Raw genomic sequence first — 21,581 nt, 5'->3', positions numbered from 1 at the left:
CAAATCTCTGGCCACTTCAATAAATGATCACTAACATAGAGAGGCTGCTGCCAAAATACAGACTCAAATCTCTGGCCACTTCAATACATGATCACTAACATAGAGAGGCTGCTGCCAAAATACAGACTCAAATCTCTGGCCACTTCAATACATGATCACTAACATAGAGAGGCTGCTGCCAAAATACAGACTCAAATCTCTGGCCACTTCAATACATGTAATACATGGACTTAATAAAGCTATCACTAGTCACTTTAAATAACACCACTTTAATAAATGGATCACTAGTCACTTTAAATAACTAATCTACAGCATCTTGCCCATGCCGCTCGGCCATCGCTCATCCATATATTTATATGTACAGTTGAAGTCTGAAGTTTACATACACTTAGGTTGGAATCATTAAAACTCGTTTTTCAACCACTCCACACATTTCTTGTTAAAGGCAGAGGCAACTTAGTGAATGTCAACTTCTGACCCACTGGAATTGTGATACAGTGAAATATAAGTTAAATAATATGTCTGTAAACAATTGTTAGAAAAATGACTTGTACAAAGTAGATGTCCTAACCGACTTGACAAAACTATAGTTTGTTAAACAGCTTGGAAAATTCCAGAAAATTATGTCATGGCTTTAGAAGCTTCTGATAGGCTAATTGACATCATTTCAGTCAATTGGAGGTGCACCTGTGGATGTATTTAAAGGCCTACCTTCAAACTCAGTGCCTCTTTGCTTGACATCAAAAAAAAGAAATCATCCAGAAAAAGTATTGTAGACCTCCACAAGTCTGGTTCATCCTTGGGAGCAATTTCCAAACACCTGAAAGTACCATGTTCATCTGTACAAACAATAGTACACAAGTATAAACACCATGGGACCATGCAGCCGTCATACCTATCAGGAAGGAGATGAGTTCTGTCTCCTAGAGATGAACGTACTTTGGTGCGAAAAGTGCAAATCAATCCCAGAACAACAGCAAGGGACCTTGTGAAGATGCTGGAGGAAACCGGTACAAAAGTATCTATATCCACAGTAAAACGAGTCCTATATCGACATAACCTGAAAGGCCGCTCAGCAAGGAAGAAGCAACTGCTCCAAAACCGCCATAAAAAAGACAGACTACGGTTTGCAACTGCACATGTGGACAAAGAATGTACTTTTTGGAGAAATGTCCTCTGGTCTGTTGAAACAAAAATAGAACTGTTTGGCCATAATGACCATCGTTATGTTTGGAGAAAAAGGGGGAGGCTTGCAAGCCGAAAAACACCATCCCAACCGTGAAGCACGGGGGTGGCAGCATCATGTTGTGGGGGTGCTTTGCTGCAGGAGGGACTGGTGCACTTCACAAAATAGATGGTGAATCTTGAGGAAATAAAATTATGTGGATATATTGAAGCAACATCTCAAGACATCAGTCAGGAAGTTAAAGCTTGGTCGCAAATGGGTCTTCCAAATGGACAATGACCCCAAGCATACTTTCAAAGTTGTGGCAAATTGCTTAAGGACAACAAAGTCAAGGTATTGGAGTGGTCATCACAAAGCCCTGACCTCAATCCCATAGAATGTGTGGTCAGAACTGAAAAAGCGTGTGAGAGCAAGGAGGCCTACAAACCTGACTCAGTTAGACCAGCTCTGTCAGGAGGAATGGGCCAAAACTCACCCAACTTATTGTGGGAAGCTTGTGGAAGGCTACCCAAAACGTTTGACCCAAGTTAAACAATTTAAAGGCAATGCTACCAAATACTAATTGAGTGTATGTAAACTTCTGACCCACTGGGAATGTGATGAAAGAAATAAAAGCTGAAATAAATCATTCTCTCTACTATTATTCGGACATTTCACATTCTTAAAAGAAAGTGGTGATCCTAACTGACCTAAGAAAGGGAATTTTTACTAGGATTAAATGTCAGGAATAGTGAAAAACTGAGTTCAATAGTCTTTGGCTAAGGTGTATGTAAACTTCTGACTACAACTGTACATATTCTCATTCATCCCTTTACATTTGTGTGTATTAGGTTGTTGTTGGGGAATTGTTAGCTTACTTGTTAGATATTACTGCACTGTCGAAACTAGATCACAAGCATTAACATCCGCTAACCATGTGTATGTGACCATTACATGTTGATTTTATTTGATTTTGTAAACACAAGGTCACAGTCTTTGAACTAGTGGGTCAAAGGTCAAGGTCTTTGAATCTGTAGTTACTACATGACATTTTGAGCCCATATAGAAAAAAATTTGAAACATCCCATGAGCCAACATGTTTAATCATATAACGTATAGTCAGTTCTATAGACTATTAAATTCCTTATCGATTGACAGACACCAGTTGTACGAATTGCAAATCGTAACATATCATACATAATGGATGATGGACATCCACAAATGAATACATACCATACGAAACGTGACATACATATTAAACGGAGGGAAGACTCGTTTACGTTTACTATGTTACGTCTACCCTTGAGTCCAGGTTGCCTTAACGAGCTACTTGTCTGAGCTTACTGCCACGGTAACCCTGATTGGCTGAACCGCTGTCACCCTCGGCCAATCAGAGTTGAATGCGTTCAGTACGAGTAAAATAAATCGTTTGATATTCATTTACATCGCAACATGAAATACACATTTTATTTGTTGTTTTTGTGTGATTTGATGTACCGTTTTTCTATGTGGACGGTTGTTGTTTTTCTACCGGGCGCTGTCGTTCCGTGCGGGGAATGAGAAGAGTATCCTACCGATGCGGACTTTGGGGGAGAAGTATCGTTAACGGAACGGTACCGGGTGGCAATGGCGGCCAGTCTGCCGGAGAGAGAGAGAGAGAGAGAGAGAGCGATGATGGAGACTTCTACCGGAGAGCAGCTGATCGGTTCTAGATGCTCTACCAACCTGAGTGGTGCCGTGGCCTTGTGCCTCGCAGTTAGACAATGAACCGGTGGGAGAATCGTTCAAAAGTACATTTTATAACCTTGGTTGGTTGGTGTTATATAAAATGTTGAATCTCTGGTTTGCAGGACTAGTCGGCTGGATATACCTCTAGCTATGTGAATGAGCTTTACGGTATAGGCGCCATACTACAGCGGACTTTAGGCTGAAACCTTATGGTACCTAAATGCTTCTGTTTGTCTATGAGCTTATAATTATGGACACTATATGAGATGGTTGTTTCCTATTTCTGCATGAACAAATCTCTTGCTCTCTCTCGCTCTATCTCTCTCTCTGTTTGTGTGTGTGTGTGTGTGCAGCCAGCCAGTATAGTGTGAAATTGTGGCAATGCAGCAAATATGATTGGATCTTTATCTCTCCAACTATTCCATGGTGTTTTTTATACTGTATATACAAGGAGCACATCCCATTACTGTGGATGTGGAGGCGTGTTTTGTGTGTGTGTGGAGGCTTGTTTTGTGTGTGTGTGGAGGCTTGTTTTGTGTGTGTGTGGAGGCTTGTTTTGTGTGTGTGTGTGGAGGCTTGTTTTGTGTGTGTGTGTGGAGGCTTGTTTTGTGTGTGTGTGGAGGCTTGTTTTGTGTGTGTGTGTGGATGCGTGTTTTGTGTGTGTTTTGATGCCTGTTTTGTGTGTGTGTTGATGCCTGTTTTGTGTGTGTGTTGATGCCTGTTTTGTGTGTGTGTTGATGCGTGTTTTGTGGGTGTGTGGATGCGTGTTTTGTGTGTTTGTTGATGCGTGTTTTGTGTGTGTGTGGATGCGTGTTTTGTGTGTTTGTTGATGCGTGTTTTGTGTGTGTGTTGATGCGTGTTTTGTGTGTTTGTTGATGCGTGTTTTGTGTGTTTGTTGATGCGTGTTTTGTGTGTGTGTGGATGTGTGTTTTGTGTGTTTGCTGATGCGTGTTTTGTGTGTTTGTTGATGCGTGTTTTGTGTGTGTGTGGATGCGTGTTTTGTGTGTTTGCTGATGCGTGTTTTGTGTGTTTGTTGATGCGTGTTTTGTGTGTGTGTTGATGCGTGTTTTGTGTGTGTGTTGATGCGTGTTTTGTGTGTGTGTTGATGCGTGTTTTGTGTGTGTGTGGATGCGTGTTTTGTGTGTGTGTTGATGCGTGTTTTGTGTGTGTGTTAATGCGTGTTTTGGGTCTTTAGAAGTTGTAGTAGGCTAAAGGAAACAGTGAAACCCTCCCAGATGGCACCGTGTGTGTGTGTGTGTGTCAAGTAGAAGCATTGTGTGATAGTGTCAGCCAGTGAGTGATGTTGGTTGGTTCCTCTATGCGTCCTAAATGGAATCCCTATTCCCTATATAGTGCACTACTTTTGACCAGAGCCTTATGGTCAGCCCTATGGGCCCTGGTCTAAAGTAGTGCACTAAATAGGGAATATGGAGACCCATAGGGCCCTAGTCTAAAGTAGTGCACTATATAGGGAATAGGGAGACCCATAGGGCCCTAGTCTAAAGTAGTGCACTATATAGGGAATAGGGAGACCCATAGGGCCCTAGTCTAAAGTAGTTCACTATGTAGGGAATAGGGTTCCGTTTGGGATGTATCCTCTGTCAGTAAATAAACAAAGCTCTCCTTTGACTCTGTCCCCGTCCAGATTCCCCCGATCTGCCAGATGACCGCGACCGCTCTCTCTGACACTACCAGACCGCTGCAGTCGACTGGGCCGCTGACCGTGTTGCCTGACTGGACCGCTGACCGTGTTGCCTGACCGGGGTTGTGTTGGGGTGATGGAGTACCATAGTAGTGGTAGCCTGCCCCTGCTGGGCCGACCCAGGTACTGTCCTGGGGCCAGCTCCAACGGAGGTTACCTCTGTGAGACAGGACACTGCTGTGGGGAGACAGGCTGCTGCACCTATTACTATGAACTCTGGTGTGAGTACTACTACGATACTACTACAACACTACTACAACACTACTACAACACTACTACACTATTACTACAATACTACCACAACACTACTACAGCAATACTACAACACTACTACAACACTACTACACCACTACTACAATACTACTACAATACTACTACAACACTACTACAGCACTACTGCTGTACTACCACAATACTACTACAACACTACTACAACACTACTACAACACTACTGCTGTACTACCACAACACTACTACAACACTACTACAACACTACTACAACACTACTACTGTACTACCACAATACTACTACAACACTACTACAACACTACTACAACTACTGCTGTACTACCACAATACTACTACAACACCACCACAACACTATAACAAAACTACTACACCACTATTGCTGTACTACCACAATACTACTACAACACTACTACACCACTACCACAACACTACTACACCACTACTACACCACTACTACAACACTACTACAACACTACTACAATACTACTACACCACTACTACAACACTACTACAATACTACTACAATACTACTACAATTCTACTACAACACTACTACAACACTACCACACCACTACCACACCACTACTACAACACTACTACTACACTACTACATAACTACCACAACACTACTACAACACTACTACAATACTACTACAATACTACTACACCACTACTGCTGTACTACCACAACACTACTACAACACTACTACAATACTACTACGACACTACTACAACACTACTACAACACTACTACAACACCACTACAACACCACTACAACACTACTACGATACTACTACAATACTACTACAACACTACTACAGCACTACTACAACACTACTGCTGTACTACCACAATACTACTACAACACTACTACAACACTACTACAACACTACCACAACACTACTACAACACTACTACAACACTATTGCTGTACTACCACAATGCTACTACAACACTACTACAATACTACTACAACACTACTACAATACTACTACACCACTACTGCTGTACTACCACAATACTACTACACTACTACTACAACACTACTACAAAACTACTACACCACTACCACACCACTACTACACCACTACTACAATACTACTGCAATACTACTACAATACTACTACAATACTACTACAATACTACTACAACACCACTACAATACTACTACAATACAACTACAATACTACTACAACGCTACTACAATGCTGCTACATCACTACTACTGTATACCACAATACTACTGCAATACTACTACAACACTACTACAACATTACTACAATACTACTACTGTGCTACCGAAATACTACTACTACACTACTACTACAACACTACTACAATACTACTACAATACTACTACAACACCACTACAACACTACTACAACACCACTACAACACTAGTACAATACTACTACTACAGTACTACTACACCACTACTACAATAGTACTACAATACTGCTAGAATACTACTCGAATACTACTCTGTACTGCTACAATGCTACTACAATACTACTACAATACTACTACTCTGATGCTACAATACTACTACTGTACTACTACAGTACTACTACAATACTACCACAACACTACTATACCACTACTACTGTACTACTACAACACTACTATAACACTACTACAACACTACTACTGTACTGCTACTGTGCTAATACAATAATTCTACAGTACTACAGTTCTACAGTATATGTGATGATTGATGCATTAGGATGATCTGTTTCATTTAGCCTACTGAAGGCCTACAATACTACACTCCACTACTACAATACTACTACTGCACTACTACAATACTACAACTGTACTAGTAACATACTACGACACTACTATAAACTCTGGTGTGAGAACTACTTCTTCTGCCACATTACAATACTACTGTTACTACTACTGTACTACTACAGTACTACTACAAAACTACCACAATACTACTACAGTACTACTACAGTACAACTACTGTACTACTACAGTATATGTGATGATTGATGCATTAGGATGATCTGTTTCATTTAGCCTACTGAAGGCCTACAATACTGCACTACTACAATACTACTACTGTACTACTACAATACTACTACTGTACTGGTAACATACTACGACACTACTATACACTCTGGTGTGAGAACTACATCTTCTGCTACATTACAATACTACTGTTACTGATACTGTACTGCTAATTTACTACTTACTACTACACTAGGGTTCTGTGTGATGTTCTAACAGGTTTTCTGTATTCTTCAGGGTTCTGTATGTTCTAACAGGTTCTCTCTGTATTCTTTACGGTTCTGTATGTTCTAACAGGTTCTCTCTGTATTCTTTACGGTTCTGTATGTTCTAACAGGTCCTCTGTATTCTTCATGGTTCTTTCTGTATGATGTTCTAACAGGTTCTCTCTGTATTCTTCAGGGTTCTGTATGTTCTAACAGGTTCTCTCTGTATTCTTCAGGGTTCTGTGTGATGTTCTAATGGGTTCCTTCTGTATTCTTCAGGGTTCTGTGTGATGTTCTAAAAGGTTCTCTCTGTATTCTTCAGGGTTCTGTATGTTCTAACATGTTCTCTCTGTATTATTCAAGGTTCTGTATGTTCAAACAGGTTCTCTCTGTATTCTTCAGGGTTCTGTATGTTCTAACAGGTTCTCTCTGTATTCTTCAGGGTTCTGTATGTTCTAACAGGTTCTCTCTGTATTCTTCAGGGTTTTGTATGTTCTAACAGGTTCTCTCTGTATTCTTCAGGATTCTGTATGATGCTCTAACAGGTTCTCTCTGTATTATTCAGGGTTCTGTGTGATGTTCTAACAGGTTATCTGTGTTCTTCAAGGTTCTGTGTGATGTTCTAACAGGTTATCTGTATTCTTCAGGGTTCTGTATGTTCTAACAGGTTATCTGTATTCTTCAGGGTTCTGTATGTTCTAACAGGTTCTCTCTGTATTCTTCAGTCTTCTGTATGTTCTAACAGGTTCTCTCTGTATTATTCAGGATTCTGTATGATGTTCTAACAGTTTCTCTCTGTATTCCTCAGGATTCTGTATGATGTTCTGACAGGTTATCTCTGTATTATTCAGGGTTCTGTGTGATGTTCTAACAGGTTCTCTCTGTATTCTTCAGGGTTCTGTATGTTCTAACAGGTTATCTGTATTCTTCAGGGTTCTGTATGTTCTAACAGGTTCTCTCTGTATTCTTCAGTCTTCTGTATGTTCTAACATGTTCTCTCTGTATTGTTCAGTCTTCTGTATGTTCTAACAGTTTCTCTCTGTATTCCTCAGGATTCTGTATGATGTTCTGACAGGTTATCTCTGTATTATTCAGGGTTCTGGCTGCTGTGGACCGTTCTGATCCTGTTCAGTTGTTGCTGTGCTTACCGACACCGCCGGGCTAAACTCAGAGTCCAACAGCAGCAGAGACAGAGAGAGATCAACCTACTAGCCTACCATGGAGCTACATCCTACCCCTCCTCCATGTTAGACCTCAGTGAGTAGCCTACTGGCCTAACCCTAACCTACTGGCCTATCATGGATCTATATCCTACTGGCCTAACCCCAACCCTAACCTACTGGCCTAACCCTAACCTACTGGCCTAACCCTAACCTACTGGCCTATCATGGATCTACATCCTACTGGCCTAACCCCAACCCTAACCTACTGGCCTAACCCTAACCTACTGGCCTAACCCTAACCTACTATCATGGATATCATGGATCTATATCCTACTGGCCTACCATGGAGCTACATCCTACTGGCCTAACCCTAACCTACTGGCCAATCATGGATCTACATCCTACTGGCCTACCATGGAGCTACATCCTACTGGCCTAACCCTAACCTACTGGCCTACCATGGATCTACATCCTACTGGCCGACCATAGAGCTACATCCTACCCCTCCTCCATGTTAGACCTCAGTGAGTAGCCTACTGGCCTAACCCTAACCTACTGGCCTAACCCTAACCTACTGGCCTAACCCTAACCTACTGGCCTATCATGGATCTACATCCTACTGGCCTAACCCTAACCTACTGGCCTACCATGGATCTACATCCTACTGGCCGACCATAGAGCTACATCCTACCCCTCCTCCATGTTAGACCTCAGTGAGTAGCCTACTGGCCTAACCCTAACCTACTGGCCTATCATGTATCTACATCCTACTGGCCTAACCCCAACCCTAACCTACTGGCCTAACCCTAACCTACTGGCCTAACCCTAACCTACTGGCCTAACCCTAACCTACTGGCCTATCATGGATCTACATCCTACTGGTCTACCATGGAGCTACATCCTACCCCTCCTCCATGTTAGACCTCAGTGAGTAGCCTACTGGCCTAACCCTAACCTACTGGCCTATCATGGATCTATATCCTACTGTCCTAACCCCAACCCTAACCTACTGGCCTAACCCTAACCTACTGGCCTAACCCTAACCTACTGGCCTATCATGGATCTACATCCTACTGGCCTAACCCTAACCTACTGGCCTATCATGGATCTACATCCTACTGGTCTACCATGGAGCTACATCCTACCCCTCCTCCATGTTAGACCTCAGTGAGTAGCCTACTGGCCTAACCCTAACCTACTGGCCTATCATGGATCTATATCCTACTGGCCTAACCCCAACCCTAACCTACTGGCCTAACCCTAACCTACTGGCCTAACCCTAACCTACTGGCCTAACACTAACCTACTGGCCTATCATGGATCTACATCCTACTGGCCTAACCCCAACCCTAACCTACTGGCCTAACCCTAACCTACTATCATGGATATCATGGATCTATATCCTACTGGCCTACCATGGAGCTACATCCTACTGGTCTAACCCTAACCTACTGGCCTAACCCTAACCTACTGGCCTAACCCTAACCTACCGGCCTAACCCTAATCCTACCGGCCTAACCCTAACCTACTGGCCTAACCTACTGGCCTAACCCTAACCTACCGGCCTAACCCTAATCCTACTGGCCTAACCCTAACCTACTGGCCTAACCCTAATCCTACTGGCCTATCATGGATCTATATCCTACTGGCCTACCATGGAGCTACATCCTACTGGTCTAAACCTAATCTACTGGCCTATCATGGATCTACATTCTACTGGCCTAACCCTCTTCCATGTTAGACCTCAACAAGACTCCTCTCCTAGACCTGATAAATCACCACTAATAACTCTCTCTCTCTCTCTCTCTCTCTCTCTCTCTCTCTCTCTCTCTCTCTCCTCTCCTCTCCTCTCCTCTCCTCTCCTCTCCTAGACCTGATAAATCACCACTAATAACTCTCTCTCTCTCCTCTCTCTCTAGGTTTCCTGGCGTCTCTGAAGCTACCGTCCTATGAAGAGGTAGCAGCTCAGCCCTCCACTCCCCCACCTCCCTACAGCACTGTGTTCGCTGCCCAGGGGGGCGCCGCTCGCTACCCCCAGCCACCCCACCATCCCCCGGGATCACACCCCCACCCCGGCACCAGCGCCAGCGCTGCACCCTCCTCTTTCAGCTCTGACAACAGGTGGGGACACTGATTGGCTGGCTGACTGGTTGGTTGAGTGATTGGTTGTTTGGTTGAATTTATTGATATAAAACACACTTGACAATGTAAAGAAGCCACTTTGAGTTTGAGATGAGAAAGGATGGATGAAACACTTTGCTGTGGTAAGGAGTTGGGGAGAAGCTGTAATAAAGATGACACTGTGTTTCTGACCTCTGACCCTGCAGCTCCAGCTGTTCCTGTGACTCTTGCTGTCCGTCATCTCCCTGTAGCACCTACGAGACCGACACAAGCCGTGCTTCCACGCCCACAACACTGTCCCAATACGCTGCAGAGAACACTGCTGCTGTTGTCTTGGAGACAGTTGCCACGGTAACATCCTCGGAGATGATTGTCTCTGTATCTTCAGAGACAGATGCGGATGTTGCCGGAGGCAACAGGATGGGTGTTGTTGCTGATGCGTTTACTGTTGTTATAACCTCAGAGGCCGACACCAACTTAAGCGAACAATCTACAGAACCTGCACAGGTGCACTACTTTCCTGGTGCTACCATGGAAACTGTTACTATGGAGACAGATGTTTTTAATGTAGCTCGTCTCTCTTCTCGTACCTCACCCACGTCTACAGAACACCCTCTAGTTGCTACAACAACAGAACACCCTCTAGCTGGGACTGCTTGTCCTTTAACCAATCCAGGCCACGACAGACCATCCTGTCCCCACAGTCCCTCCCCCACACCCACCTCTGCTGTCCCCTCCCCTACCACACCCACCTCTGCTGTCTCCTCCCCTACCACACCCACCTCTGCTGTCCCCTCCCCTACCACACCCACCTCTGCTGTCCCCTCCCCTACCACACCCACCTCTGCTGTCCCCTCCCCTACCACCACCACCTCTTGTACCCCTACCCCCTCTGCCCTCTCCCCAGCCCAAGCGCCTACCCCCTCTGCCCTCTCCCCAGCCCAAGCGCCTACCCCCTCTGCCCTCTCCCCAGCTCCTACCCTAACCCTAGCCTCTCCAGCTCCTACCCCCTCTGCCCTCTCCCCAGCTCCTACCCTAACCCTAGCCTCTCCAGCTCCTACCTCCACTGCCCTCTCCCCAGCTCCTACCCTAACCCTAGCCTCCCCAGCCCCTACCCCAACCCTAGCCTCCCCAGCCCCTACCCCAACCCTAGCCTCCCCAGCCCCTACCCTAACCCTAGCCTCCCCAGGTCCTAACCTAACCCTAGCCTCCCCAGCTCCTACCCTAACCCTAGCCTCCCCAGCTCCTACCCCCTCTGCCCTCTCCCTAACCCTAGCCTCCCCAGCCCCTACCCTAACCCTAGCCTCCCCAGCTCCTACCCCCTCTGCCCTCTCCCCAGCCCCTACCCTAACCCTAGCCTCCCCAGCTCCTACCCCCTCTGCCCTCTCCCTAACCCTAGCCTCCCCAGCCCCTACCCTAACCCTAGCCTCCCCAGCTCCTACCCCCTCTGCCCTCTCCCTAACCCTAGCCTCCCCAGCCCCTACCCTAACCCTAGCCTCCCCAGCTCCTACCCCCTCTGCCCTCTCCCCAGCCCCTACCCTAACCCTAGCCTCCCCAGCTCCTACCCCCTCTGCCCTCTCCCTAACCCTAGCCTCCCCAGCCCCTACCCTAACCCTAGCCTCCCCAGCCCCTACCTCCTCTGTCCCAGTCTCTTCTCCTGTAGCCTCAGACCCAAAGGCTCAGGCCTTTTTTGATCCTCTTGGAGCTCTTGCAGTGGAACGGACAGAGACTGTGTCTCCCTCCTGCTCTCCTCCCCCAGTCTTCCCCTTGTCCTCTCCTCCCCCTGTCTCCCCCAGGCCCACCCAGTCTCCCCCCAAGCAGACCCTGTTCTCCCCCTGTGTGGACGTGTACCAGCTTGTCCCCCACACCTACAGGAGCGAGGGAGAGGAGGAGGAGGAAGAGCAGGAGGAAGTTGGGGCCGATGAGAGTCAGTACCGCCACCGCCGTCTGACCGGGGACTCAGGCATCGAGGTGTGTCGCTGTCAGGTTGAGGAAGACGAGGAGGAGGAGGAAGAGGAGGAGGGAGTGGAGGAAGCAGGGGATGAAGGAGAGGAGGGGGTGAGCGAGCTCCATGACAGCCTGGACTGTCCGGTCAGAGGTCAGGGGTCAGGGGAGGGACTAACCCTGTGTAGCCCCGCCCCAGGAGACACCCCATTGGCTGAGGAGGATTCTGTGGTGATTGTCATGGAGAGCGTGTGATGGACAGCTGAGCGGAGTCAGTGGACTAAACCGTTTTCATCCTAAACGGGGGGGGGGGATGCAAGTGAACGGAAAAAACCCCACAACAACAACTTTGCAAAACTGTTTATTAGGTCATGTTCCATAACACTGGGGATCCTGAACATAGCTCTGATGTGTGGATCAGACCCAGGAGGGCCCAACATGAAGCTCCTGTCCTGAGCTACAGGAGATACAGTCAAGATGGTTCACTGGTTCTGTGGATGGGTTTAGCACAGAGGCAGATTATTTTGTGTCTGACCCAAATGGTACTCTATCCCCTACGTAGTGCACTACTTTTGGTCAGGACCCACATAGGGAGCTGTGGAAAAGGGTTCCATTTGAGACTGTGTGTGCCTGGTCGTAGTGTTGTTAATCTAACCTGGTCGTTAATCTAACCTGGCCGAGGTGTTGTTAATCTAACCTGGCCGTGGTGTTGTTAATCTAACCTGGTCGTAGTGTTGTTAATATAACCTGGTCGTAGTGTTGTCAATCTAACCTGGCCGTGGTGTTGTTAATCTAACCTGGTCGTAGTGTTGTTAATATAACCTGGTCGTAGTGTTGTCAATCTAACCTGGCCGTGGTGTTGTTAATCTAACCTGGTCGTAGTGTTGTTAATATAACCTGGTCGTAGTGTTGTTAATCTGACCTGGTCGTAGTGTTGTTAATCTGACCTGGTCGTAGTGTTGTTAATCTAACCTGGTCGTAGTGTTGTTAATCTAACCTGGCCGTGGTGTTGTTAATCTAACCTGGTCGTAGTGTTGTTAATCTAACCTGGCCGTGGTGTTGTTAATCTAACCTGGTCGTTAATCTAACCTGGCCGTAGTGTTGTTAATCTAACCTGGCCGTAGTGTTGCTAATCTAACCTGGTCGTTAATCTAACCTGCTCGTGGTGTTGTTAATCTAACCTGGTCGTAGTGTTGTTAATCTAACCTGGTCGTAGTGTTGTTAATATAACCTGGTCGTAGTGTTGTCAATCTAACCTGGCCGTGGTGTTGTTAATCTAACCTGGTCGTTAATCTAACCTGGCCGTAGTGTTGTTAATCTAACCTGGCCTTGGTGTTGTTAATGTAACCTGTTCGTAGTGTTGTTAATCTAACCTGGCCGTGGTGTTGTTAATCTAACCTGGTCGTTAATCTAACCTGGTCGTAGTGTTGTTAATCTAACCTGGTCGTAGTGTTGTTAATCTAACCTGGTCGTAGTGTTGTCAATCTAACCTGGCCGTGGTGTTGTTAATCTAACCTGGTTGTAGTGTTGTTAATATAACCTGGCCGTGGTGTTGTTAATCTAACCTGGTCGTTAATCTAATCTGGCCATAGTGTTGTTAATCTAACCTGGCTGTAGTGTTGTTAATCTAACCTGGTCGTGGTGTTGTTAATCTAACCTGGTCGTAGTGTTGTTAATCTAACCTGGTCGTAGTGTTGTTAATATAACCTGGTCGTAGTGTTGTTAATCTGACCTGGTCGTAGTGTTGTCAATCTAACCTGGTCGTAGTGTTGTTAATCTAACCTGGCCGTGGTGTTGTTAATCTAACCTGGCCGTGGTGTTGTTTATCTAACCTGGTCGTGGTGTTGTTAATATAACCTGGTCGTAGTGTTGTTAATCTAACCTGGTTGTTAATCTGACCTGGTCGTAGTGTTGTTAATCTAACCTGGTCGTGGTGTTGCTAATCTAACCTGGTCGTTAATCTAACCTGGCCGTGGTGTTGGTAATCTAACCTGGTTGTAGTGTTGTTAATCTAACCTGGCCGTGGTGTTGTTAAGCTAACTTGGTCGTTAATCTAACCTGGTCGTAGTGTTGTTAATCTAACCTGGCCGTGGTGTTGTTAATCTAACCTGGTCGTTAATCTGACCTGGTCGTAGTGTTGTTAATCTAACCTGGTCATAGTGTTGTTAATCTAACTTGGTCGTAGTGTTGTCAATCTAACCTGGTCGTAGTGTTGTTAATATAACCTGCTCGTGGTGTTGTTAATCTAACCTGGTCGTTAATCTGACCTGGTCGTAGTGTTGTTAATCTAACCTGGTCATTAATCTGACCTGGTCGTAGTGTTGTTAATCTAACCTGGTTGTAGTGTTGTTAATCTAACCTGGTCGTAGTGTTGTTAATATAACCTGGTCGTAGTGTTGTTAATCTAACCTGGTCGTAGTGTTGTTAATCTAACCTGGTCGTAGTGTTGTTAATCTAACCTGGTCATAGTGTTGTTAATATAACCTGGTCGTAGTGTTGTTAATCTGACCTGGTCGTAGTGTTGTTCATTTTTCAGTTATCCTGGAGATAAAGACCTGTTACTTTACAACCTGGTCTAGAGAGACACTACAACCTGGTCTAGAGAGACACTACAGAGACACTACAACCTGGTCTAGAGAGACACTACAACCTGGTCTAGAGGCGACACTACAACCTGGTCCAGAGAGACACTACAACCTGGTCTAGAGAGACACTACAACCTGGTCTAGAGAGACACTACAGAGACACTACAACCTCGTCTAGAGAGACACTAGAGAGACACTACAACCTGGTCTAGAGAGACACTACACAACCTGGTCTAGAGAGACACTACAACCTGGTCTAGAGAGACACTACAACCTGGTCTAGAGACACTACAACCTGGTCTATAGAGACACTACGACCTGGTCTAGAGACACTACAACCTGGTCTAGAGAGACACTACAACCTGGTCTAGAGAGACACTACAACCTGGTCTAGAGAGACACTACAACCTGGTCTAGAGAGACACTACAGAGACTCTACAACCTGGTCTAGAGACACGACAACCTGGTCTAGAGAGACACTACAACCTGGTCTAGAGACACTACAACCTGGTCTAGAGAGACACTACAACCTGGTCTAGAGAGACACTACAACCTGGTCTAGAGAGACACTACAACCTGGTCTAGAGACACGACAACCTGGTCTAGAAACACTACAACCTACTCTAGAGACACTACAACCTGGTCTAGAGAGACACTACAACCTGGTCTAGAGACACGACAACCTGGTCTAGAGAGACACTACAACCTACTCTAGAGACACTACAACCTGGTCTAGAGAGACACTACAACCTGGTCTAGAGAGACACTACAACCTGGTCTAGAGAGACACTACAGAGACTCTACAACCTGGTCTAGAGAGACACTAGAACCTGGTCTAGAGAGACACTACAACCTGGTCTAGAGAGACACTACAACCTGGTCTATAGAGACACTACAGAGACACTACAACCTGGTCTATAGAGACACTACAACCTGGTCTATAGAGACACTACAACCTGGTCTAGAGAGACACTACAACCTGGTCTAGAGAGACACTACAGAGACACTACAACCTGGTCTAGAGAGACACTACAACCTGGTCTAGAGAGACACTACAACCTGGTCTAGAGAGACACTACAACCTGGTCTAGAGAGACACTACAGAGACACTACAACCTGGTCTAGAGAGACACTAGAACCTGGTCTAGAGAGACACTACAACCTGGTCTATAGAGACACTACAACCTGGTCTAGAGAGACACTACAACCTGGTCTAGAGAGACACTACAACCTGGTCTAGAGAGACACTACAACCTGGTCTAGAGACACGACAACCTGGTTTAGAGAGACACTACAACCTGGTCTACAGAGACACTACAACCTGGTCTAGAGAGACACTACAACCTGGTCTAGAGAGACACTACAACCTGGTCTAGAGAGACACTACAACCTGGTCTATAGAGACACTACAACCTGGTCTAGAGAGACACTACAACCTGGTCTACAGAGACACTACAACCTGGTCTAGAGAGATACTACAACCTGGTCTACAGAGACACTACAACCTGGTCTATAGAGACACTACAACCTGGTCTATAGAGACACTACAACCTGGTCTAGAGAGACACTACAACCTGATCTAGAGAGACACTACACCCTGGTCTAGAGAGACACTACAACCTGGTCTATAGAGACACTACAACCTGGTCTAGAGAGACACTACAACCTGGTCTATAGAGACACTACAACCTGGTCTAGAGAGACACTACAACCTGGTCTAGAGAGACACTACAACCTGGTCTAGAGAGACACTACAACCTGGTCTAGAGAGACACTACAACCTGGTCTAGAGAGACACTACAACCTGGTCTAGAGAGACACTACAACCTGGTCTAGAGAGACACTACAACCTGGTCTAGAGAGACACTACAACCTGGTCTATAGAGACACTACAGAGACACTACAACCTGGTCTAGAGAGACACTACAGAGACACTACAACCTGGTCTAGAGAGACACTACAACCTGGTCTAGAGAGACACTACAACCTGGTCTACAGAGACACTACAACCTGGTCTAGAGAGACACTACAACCTGGTCTAGAGACACTACAACCTGGTCTAGAGAGACACTACAACCTGGTCTAGAGAGACACTACAACCTGGTCTAGAGAGACACTACAACCTGGTCTAGAGAGACACTACAACCTGGTCTAGAGACACTACAACCTGGTCTAGAGAGACACTACAGAGACACTACAACCTGGTCTAGAGAGACACTACAACCTGGTCTAGAGAGACACTACAACCTGGTCTAGAGAGACACTACAGAGACACTACAACCTGGTCTAGAGAGACACTACAACCTGGTCTAGAGAGACACTACAACCCGGTCTAGAGAGACACTACAACCTGGTCTAGAGAGACACTACAACCTCGTCTAGAGAGACACTACAGAGACACTACAACCTGGTCTAGAGAGACACTACAACCTGGTCTAGAGAGACACTACAACCTGGTCTAGAGAGACACTACAACCTGGTCTAGAGAGACACTACAACCTGGTCTAGAGAGACACTACAACCTGGTCTAGAGAGACACTACAACCTGGTCCAAAGACACTACAATCTGGTCTAGAGAGACACCACAAAGACACCACAACCTGGTCTAGAGAGACACTACAACACAAAGAGAGGAGAGAAGCCAAACCTTCTCTCTCTCTCTCTCTCTCTCTCGCTCTCTCTCGTCAGAACAGAACAATGTATGTTGTGTGGCCTGTGTTTGAACTCAGCGTCACAATGGTCACCTCAGTCCCCCCGGACACACACACCAACCATTTCACAGGCCTACTGTAGTTCTGTTAACATCACTAGCTCTGTCTGTCTTATAGTAACCATAGTAACAGTGTATAACACCAGCCAATAGCAAGGCAATAACATGACTACCATGTGACTAAACCTGCTGTGGAACTCTGGGTAGTGTAGTGTGACAGTGTGACCAGACCGGGATACTGTCAGTGTATCTATCTGACTGTCATCGTGTTCATGTTCTAGAACTGACAGGGTCAACAGGAATGTTCTAGAACTGACAGGGTCAACAGGAATGTTCTAGAACTGACAGGGTCAACCGGAATGTTCTAGAACTCTGTTGATTACTAGAATATACATGACTGATTCTAGTCCAGTGTTCTGCAAGACCAGAATAAATGTTTATATCCGGAGGGTTTCAGAGCACCTCGCCCTCGTCAGTTTGACCTTCAGATGCTGCAGTTCACCAGAGAAGAACTCAGAACCAACGTGTCTGTGTTCAACTACAGCTCATATTGCCCTCAAGCCATGGATATACTACAAGACATTTACAATCCTAATGCCGGAAAAACTCACATTTAAGGATCACCGTTCATTAAGTATTGAGTCTTGTTTCCTAACAGTGTGCTGTGCTGATTTAACAACATGGCTAACACAAGGGATCACATGTCAAGGTTCTGTGATCTTCTAGCTAGTGTCCGTCCGTCTGGCTCTAGAAGCTCTGGACAGAAGGAGAGTTTTGTATTTCTAACATGGAGGAACAAAGGGAGTTGTACTGAAGAGAACACCCATGACGTCACTAGGTCAGCCAGTCAGTCAACCAGTTAGCCAGCCAGCCTGTCAGTTAGCCAGTCAGTAAACCAGTTAGCCTGACAGCCAGTCAGTCAGTAAACCAGCCAGCCAGTCAGTAAACCAGTTAGCCAGCCAGCAAGTCAGTCAGTAAACCAGTCAGCCAGTCAGTCAGTAAACCAGTTAGCCAGCCAGTCAGTCAGTAAACCAGCCAGCCAGTCAGTAAACCAGTTAGCCAGCCAGTCAGTCAGTAAACCAGTCAGTCAGTAAACCCGTCAGCCAATCAGTTAGTCAGTCAGTAAAAAAAACAGTAAACCAGTCAGTCAGTAAACCAGCCAGTCAGTCAGCAAATCAGCCAGTCAGTCAGTAAACCAGTCAGTCAGTAAGCCAGTCAGTCAGTAAGCCAGTCAGTCAGTAAACCAGCCAGTCAGTATACCAGTCTGCCAGCCGGTCAGTCAGTAAACTAGTCTGCGGTCAGTCAGTAAACCAGTCTACCAGCCAGTCAGTATACCAGTCTGCCAGCCGGTCAGTCAGTAAACTAGTCTGCCAGCCAGTCAGTCAGTAAACTAGTCTGCCAGCCGGTCAGTCAGTAAACTAGTCTGCCAGCCGGTCAGTCAGTAAACTAGTCTGCCAGCCAGTCAGTCGGTAAACTAGTCTGCCAGCCGGTCAGTCAGTAAACTAGTCTGCGGTCAGTCAGTAAAGCAGCCAGTCAGTCAGTAAACCAGCCAGTCAGTAAACCAGTCTACCAGCCAGTCAGTCAGTAAACCAGTCTGCGGTCAGTCAGTAAACTAGTCTGCCAGCCAGTCAGTCAGTATTCGGCCAACATGTTCCAGTTACTCCCTACTCACATACAGTATATACAGTAGGTATGCATCCCAAATAGCACTCTATTCCCTTCATAGTGCACTACTTTAGGCTCTTAGGGCCTCTGGTCAGAAGTAGTGCACTATGGGGATTAGGTTTCCATTCGGGCCATTCCTCTACAGTTTAAACCCAGAGACATGCCCAGGCATACAGACATACTGTAGTTCTAGGAGAGAGTGTAGCAGTGTTCGTTTAGGAACTACAGATCCCAGCATGTCCTCTGTGACCAGACTGTGGGAATGTGAGTCGATGACAGCGGATCATGAGGAACACTGATGCTTTATGAATATCACATGGTGTTCTGATTTTGTTGTTATTATTGTTGTTATTGTTGTTTACAACATATGATGTTGTTCCCCAGGAGTTCACAGTATCATATCTCCATGGAAACTGTCCTTGTGGTTTTTACGGAGCCTGCCTCATCCTAGTCTTGTCCCAGATCTATTGAACACAAACAGTTAGCTAGACACACAACCGGTCTAGAACCAGGATCATCCAGCTAGTACAGTCGGGCCCACATTTCCCTCTCAGAGTCACTTAAAGGACCGGTCTCTGATTTAAAGGGCCCACCTGGAATTCAAAGGGCCAGTCTGGAATTTAAAGTGCCAGTCTGGAATTTAAAGAGCCGGTCTGTGATTTAAAGGGCCCATCTGGGATTCAAAGGGCCAGTCTGGGATTTAAAGGGCCAGTCTGGGATTTAAAGAGCCGGTCTGTGATTCAAAGGGCCCATCTGGGATTCAAAGGGCCAGTCTGGGATTTAAAGGGCCAGTCTGGGATTTAAAGAGCCGGTCTGTGATTTAAAGGGCCCATCTGGGATTCAAAGGGCCAGTCTGGGATTCAAAGGGCCAATCTGGGATTCAAAGGGCCAGTCTGGGATTTAAAGAGCCGGTCTGTGATTTAAAGGGCCAGTCTGGGATTTAAAGAGCCGGTCTGGGATTCAAAGGGCCAGTCTGGGATTTAAAGAGCCGGTCTGGGATTCAAAGGGCCAGTCTGGGATTTAAAGAGCCGGTCTGGGATTCAAAGGGCCAGTCTGGGATTTAAAGGGCCAGTCTGGGATTTAAAGAGCCGGTCTGTGATTTAAAGGGCCCATCTGGGATTCAAAGGGCCAGTCTGGGATTCAAAGGGCCAGTCTGGGATTTAAAGACCCGGTCTGTGATTTAAAGAGCCGGTCTGGGATTCAAAGGGCCAATATGGGACTAAAATGACCACTCCTGTGGTATGGTTTGTCTAACAGAGGTGTTGTTACTACAGTCTGCTCCCAGACCAGTTGTTACTATAGATCACTGTTGATTAGGGAGTAACCCTCTGTGTCTGTCTGTGTCCTAAATCAGCCTGTCTATATACTGTACGTCTGCCTGATAATAAATATCTAAACTATAACTCCCACCAGTACTCTCTGTGATGGTTAAATGGAACCATATGTCATTAGGTTAGATAGATCTTCATTTATTGATTTGATTATGGACATGTACATTTAAAACATTGAATTAAAACATTGAATGACCAAGAGTCAGATGCATTGCATGCTTCCCTCCCTCCCCCTCTCCCCTCAGTCTTCCCCTCTCCCCTCTCACCCTCAGTCCCCGCCTCTCAGTATCTCACACCCTCAGTCCCTCCCCCTCAGTCCCTCTCCCCTCCCCCTCAGCCCCTCAGTATCTCACCCCCTCCCTCTCAGTCACTCCCCCCAGTCTTTCCCCCTTCCCCCTCAATCCATCCAACACTCCCCCTAACCCACCCCCTCAGTATCTCCCCCTCAGTCACTCCACCTCAGTCTTTCCCCCTTCCCTCTCAACCCTTCCACCACTCCCCCTCAGTCTCCCCCATCTCAGTCTCTCCCCCCTCCCCCTCAGTCTTTCCCCCTTCCCTCTCAACCCTTCCACCACACCCCCTCCCTCTCAGTCCCCCCCTCAGTATCTCCCCCTCAGTCCCTCCCCCTCAGTCTTTCCCCCTTCCCTCTCACTCCTTCCACCACACCCCCTCCCCCTCCCTCTCCCCCTTCACCCCCTCCCAGCCTGGTCTAGGTGTAACAGTGAGGGTGTATCTGAGTGGCTGTAGCACCACCCCTAGGCGCCCCTCCAGGTCGGGTAGGGAGACCCCAGGGGCGGGGCTGAAGCTGAACCTCTGCAGCAGACCACTCACAAACAGGAACAGCTCCAGCCTGGCCAGTGATTCGCCCACGCAGACCCGAGGCCCTGCCCCAAATGGCATGAAACAGGAAGGAGTGAAGCGCAGGCCCTTGTCATCTAGGAAACGCTCTGGGGAGGGAGAAGGGATGGGTATGTTATTTTCAACTGTGTGTGTGTGTG

At 46.4% G+C, this 21,581-nt stretch overlaps 2 protein-coding genes and 1 long non-coding RNA gene across 4 annotated transcripts in view; 1 reads left to right on the top strand and 2 right to left on the bottom strand.

Annotated features, from left to right (window-relative positions):
• The first annotated feature begins 2,584 nt into the window (after positions 1 to 2,584).
• Positions 2,585 to 12,547, top strand: LOC118942818 (mucin-7). Its single transcript, XM_036956539.1, has 7 exons — positions 2,585 to 2,936; positions 4,539 to 4,816; positions 8,160 to 8,321; positions 10,147 to 10,348; positions 10,555 to 11,295; positions 12,145 to 12,329; positions 12,447 to 12,547. The coding sequence occupies exons 2-7, from the start codon at positions 4,672 to 4,674 to the stop codon at positions 12,545 to 12,547; spliced, it is 1,536 nt and encodes a 511-aa protein (XP_036812434.1). The 5' UTR covers positions 2,585 to 2,936; positions 4,539 to 4,671.
• Positions 12,548 to 12,637: 90 nt separating this feature from the next.
• Positions 12,638 to 16,004, bottom strand: LOC118942982. 2 transcript variants are annotated; one of them, XR_005038738.1, is made up of 2 exons: positions 15,960 to 16,004; positions 12,638 to 15,474 (listed from the first exon to the last, which is right to left on the bottom strand). It is a non-coding gene; the product is annotated as an uncharacterized LOC118942982 (long non-coding RNA). The 2 variants fall into 2 exon arrangements; XR_005038739.1 differs by lacking the exon at positions 15,960 to 16,004 and adding an exon at positions 15,857 to 15,887.
• Positions 16,005 to 21,252: 5,248 nt separating this feature from the next.
• LOC110509408 (steroid 17-alpha-hydroxylase/17,20 lyase) overlaps positions 21,253 to 21,581 on the bottom strand; it is a gene marked incomplete at its 3' end in the record, with an annotated part of 39,554 nt that continues 39,225 nt past the window's right edge. Inside the window, exon 10 of the mRNA XM_036958440.1 lies at positions 21,253 to 21,530. Within this exon, the coding sequence (XP_036814335.1) occupies positions 21,253 to 21,530 (278 nt within the window). The remainder of the gene's footprint in view (positions 21,531 to 21,581) is intronic.

Source organism: Oncorhynchus mykiss, chromosome 21, assembly GCF_013265735.2.
Source record: "Oncorhynchus mykiss isolate Arlee chromosome 21, USDA_OmykA_1.1, whole genome shotgun sequence".
NCBI lineage: Eukaryota > Metazoa > Chordata > Actinopteri > Salmoniformes > Salmonidae > Oncorhynchus > Oncorhynchus mykiss.
This window is presented reverse-complemented; position numbering and strand designations above follow the sequence as displayed.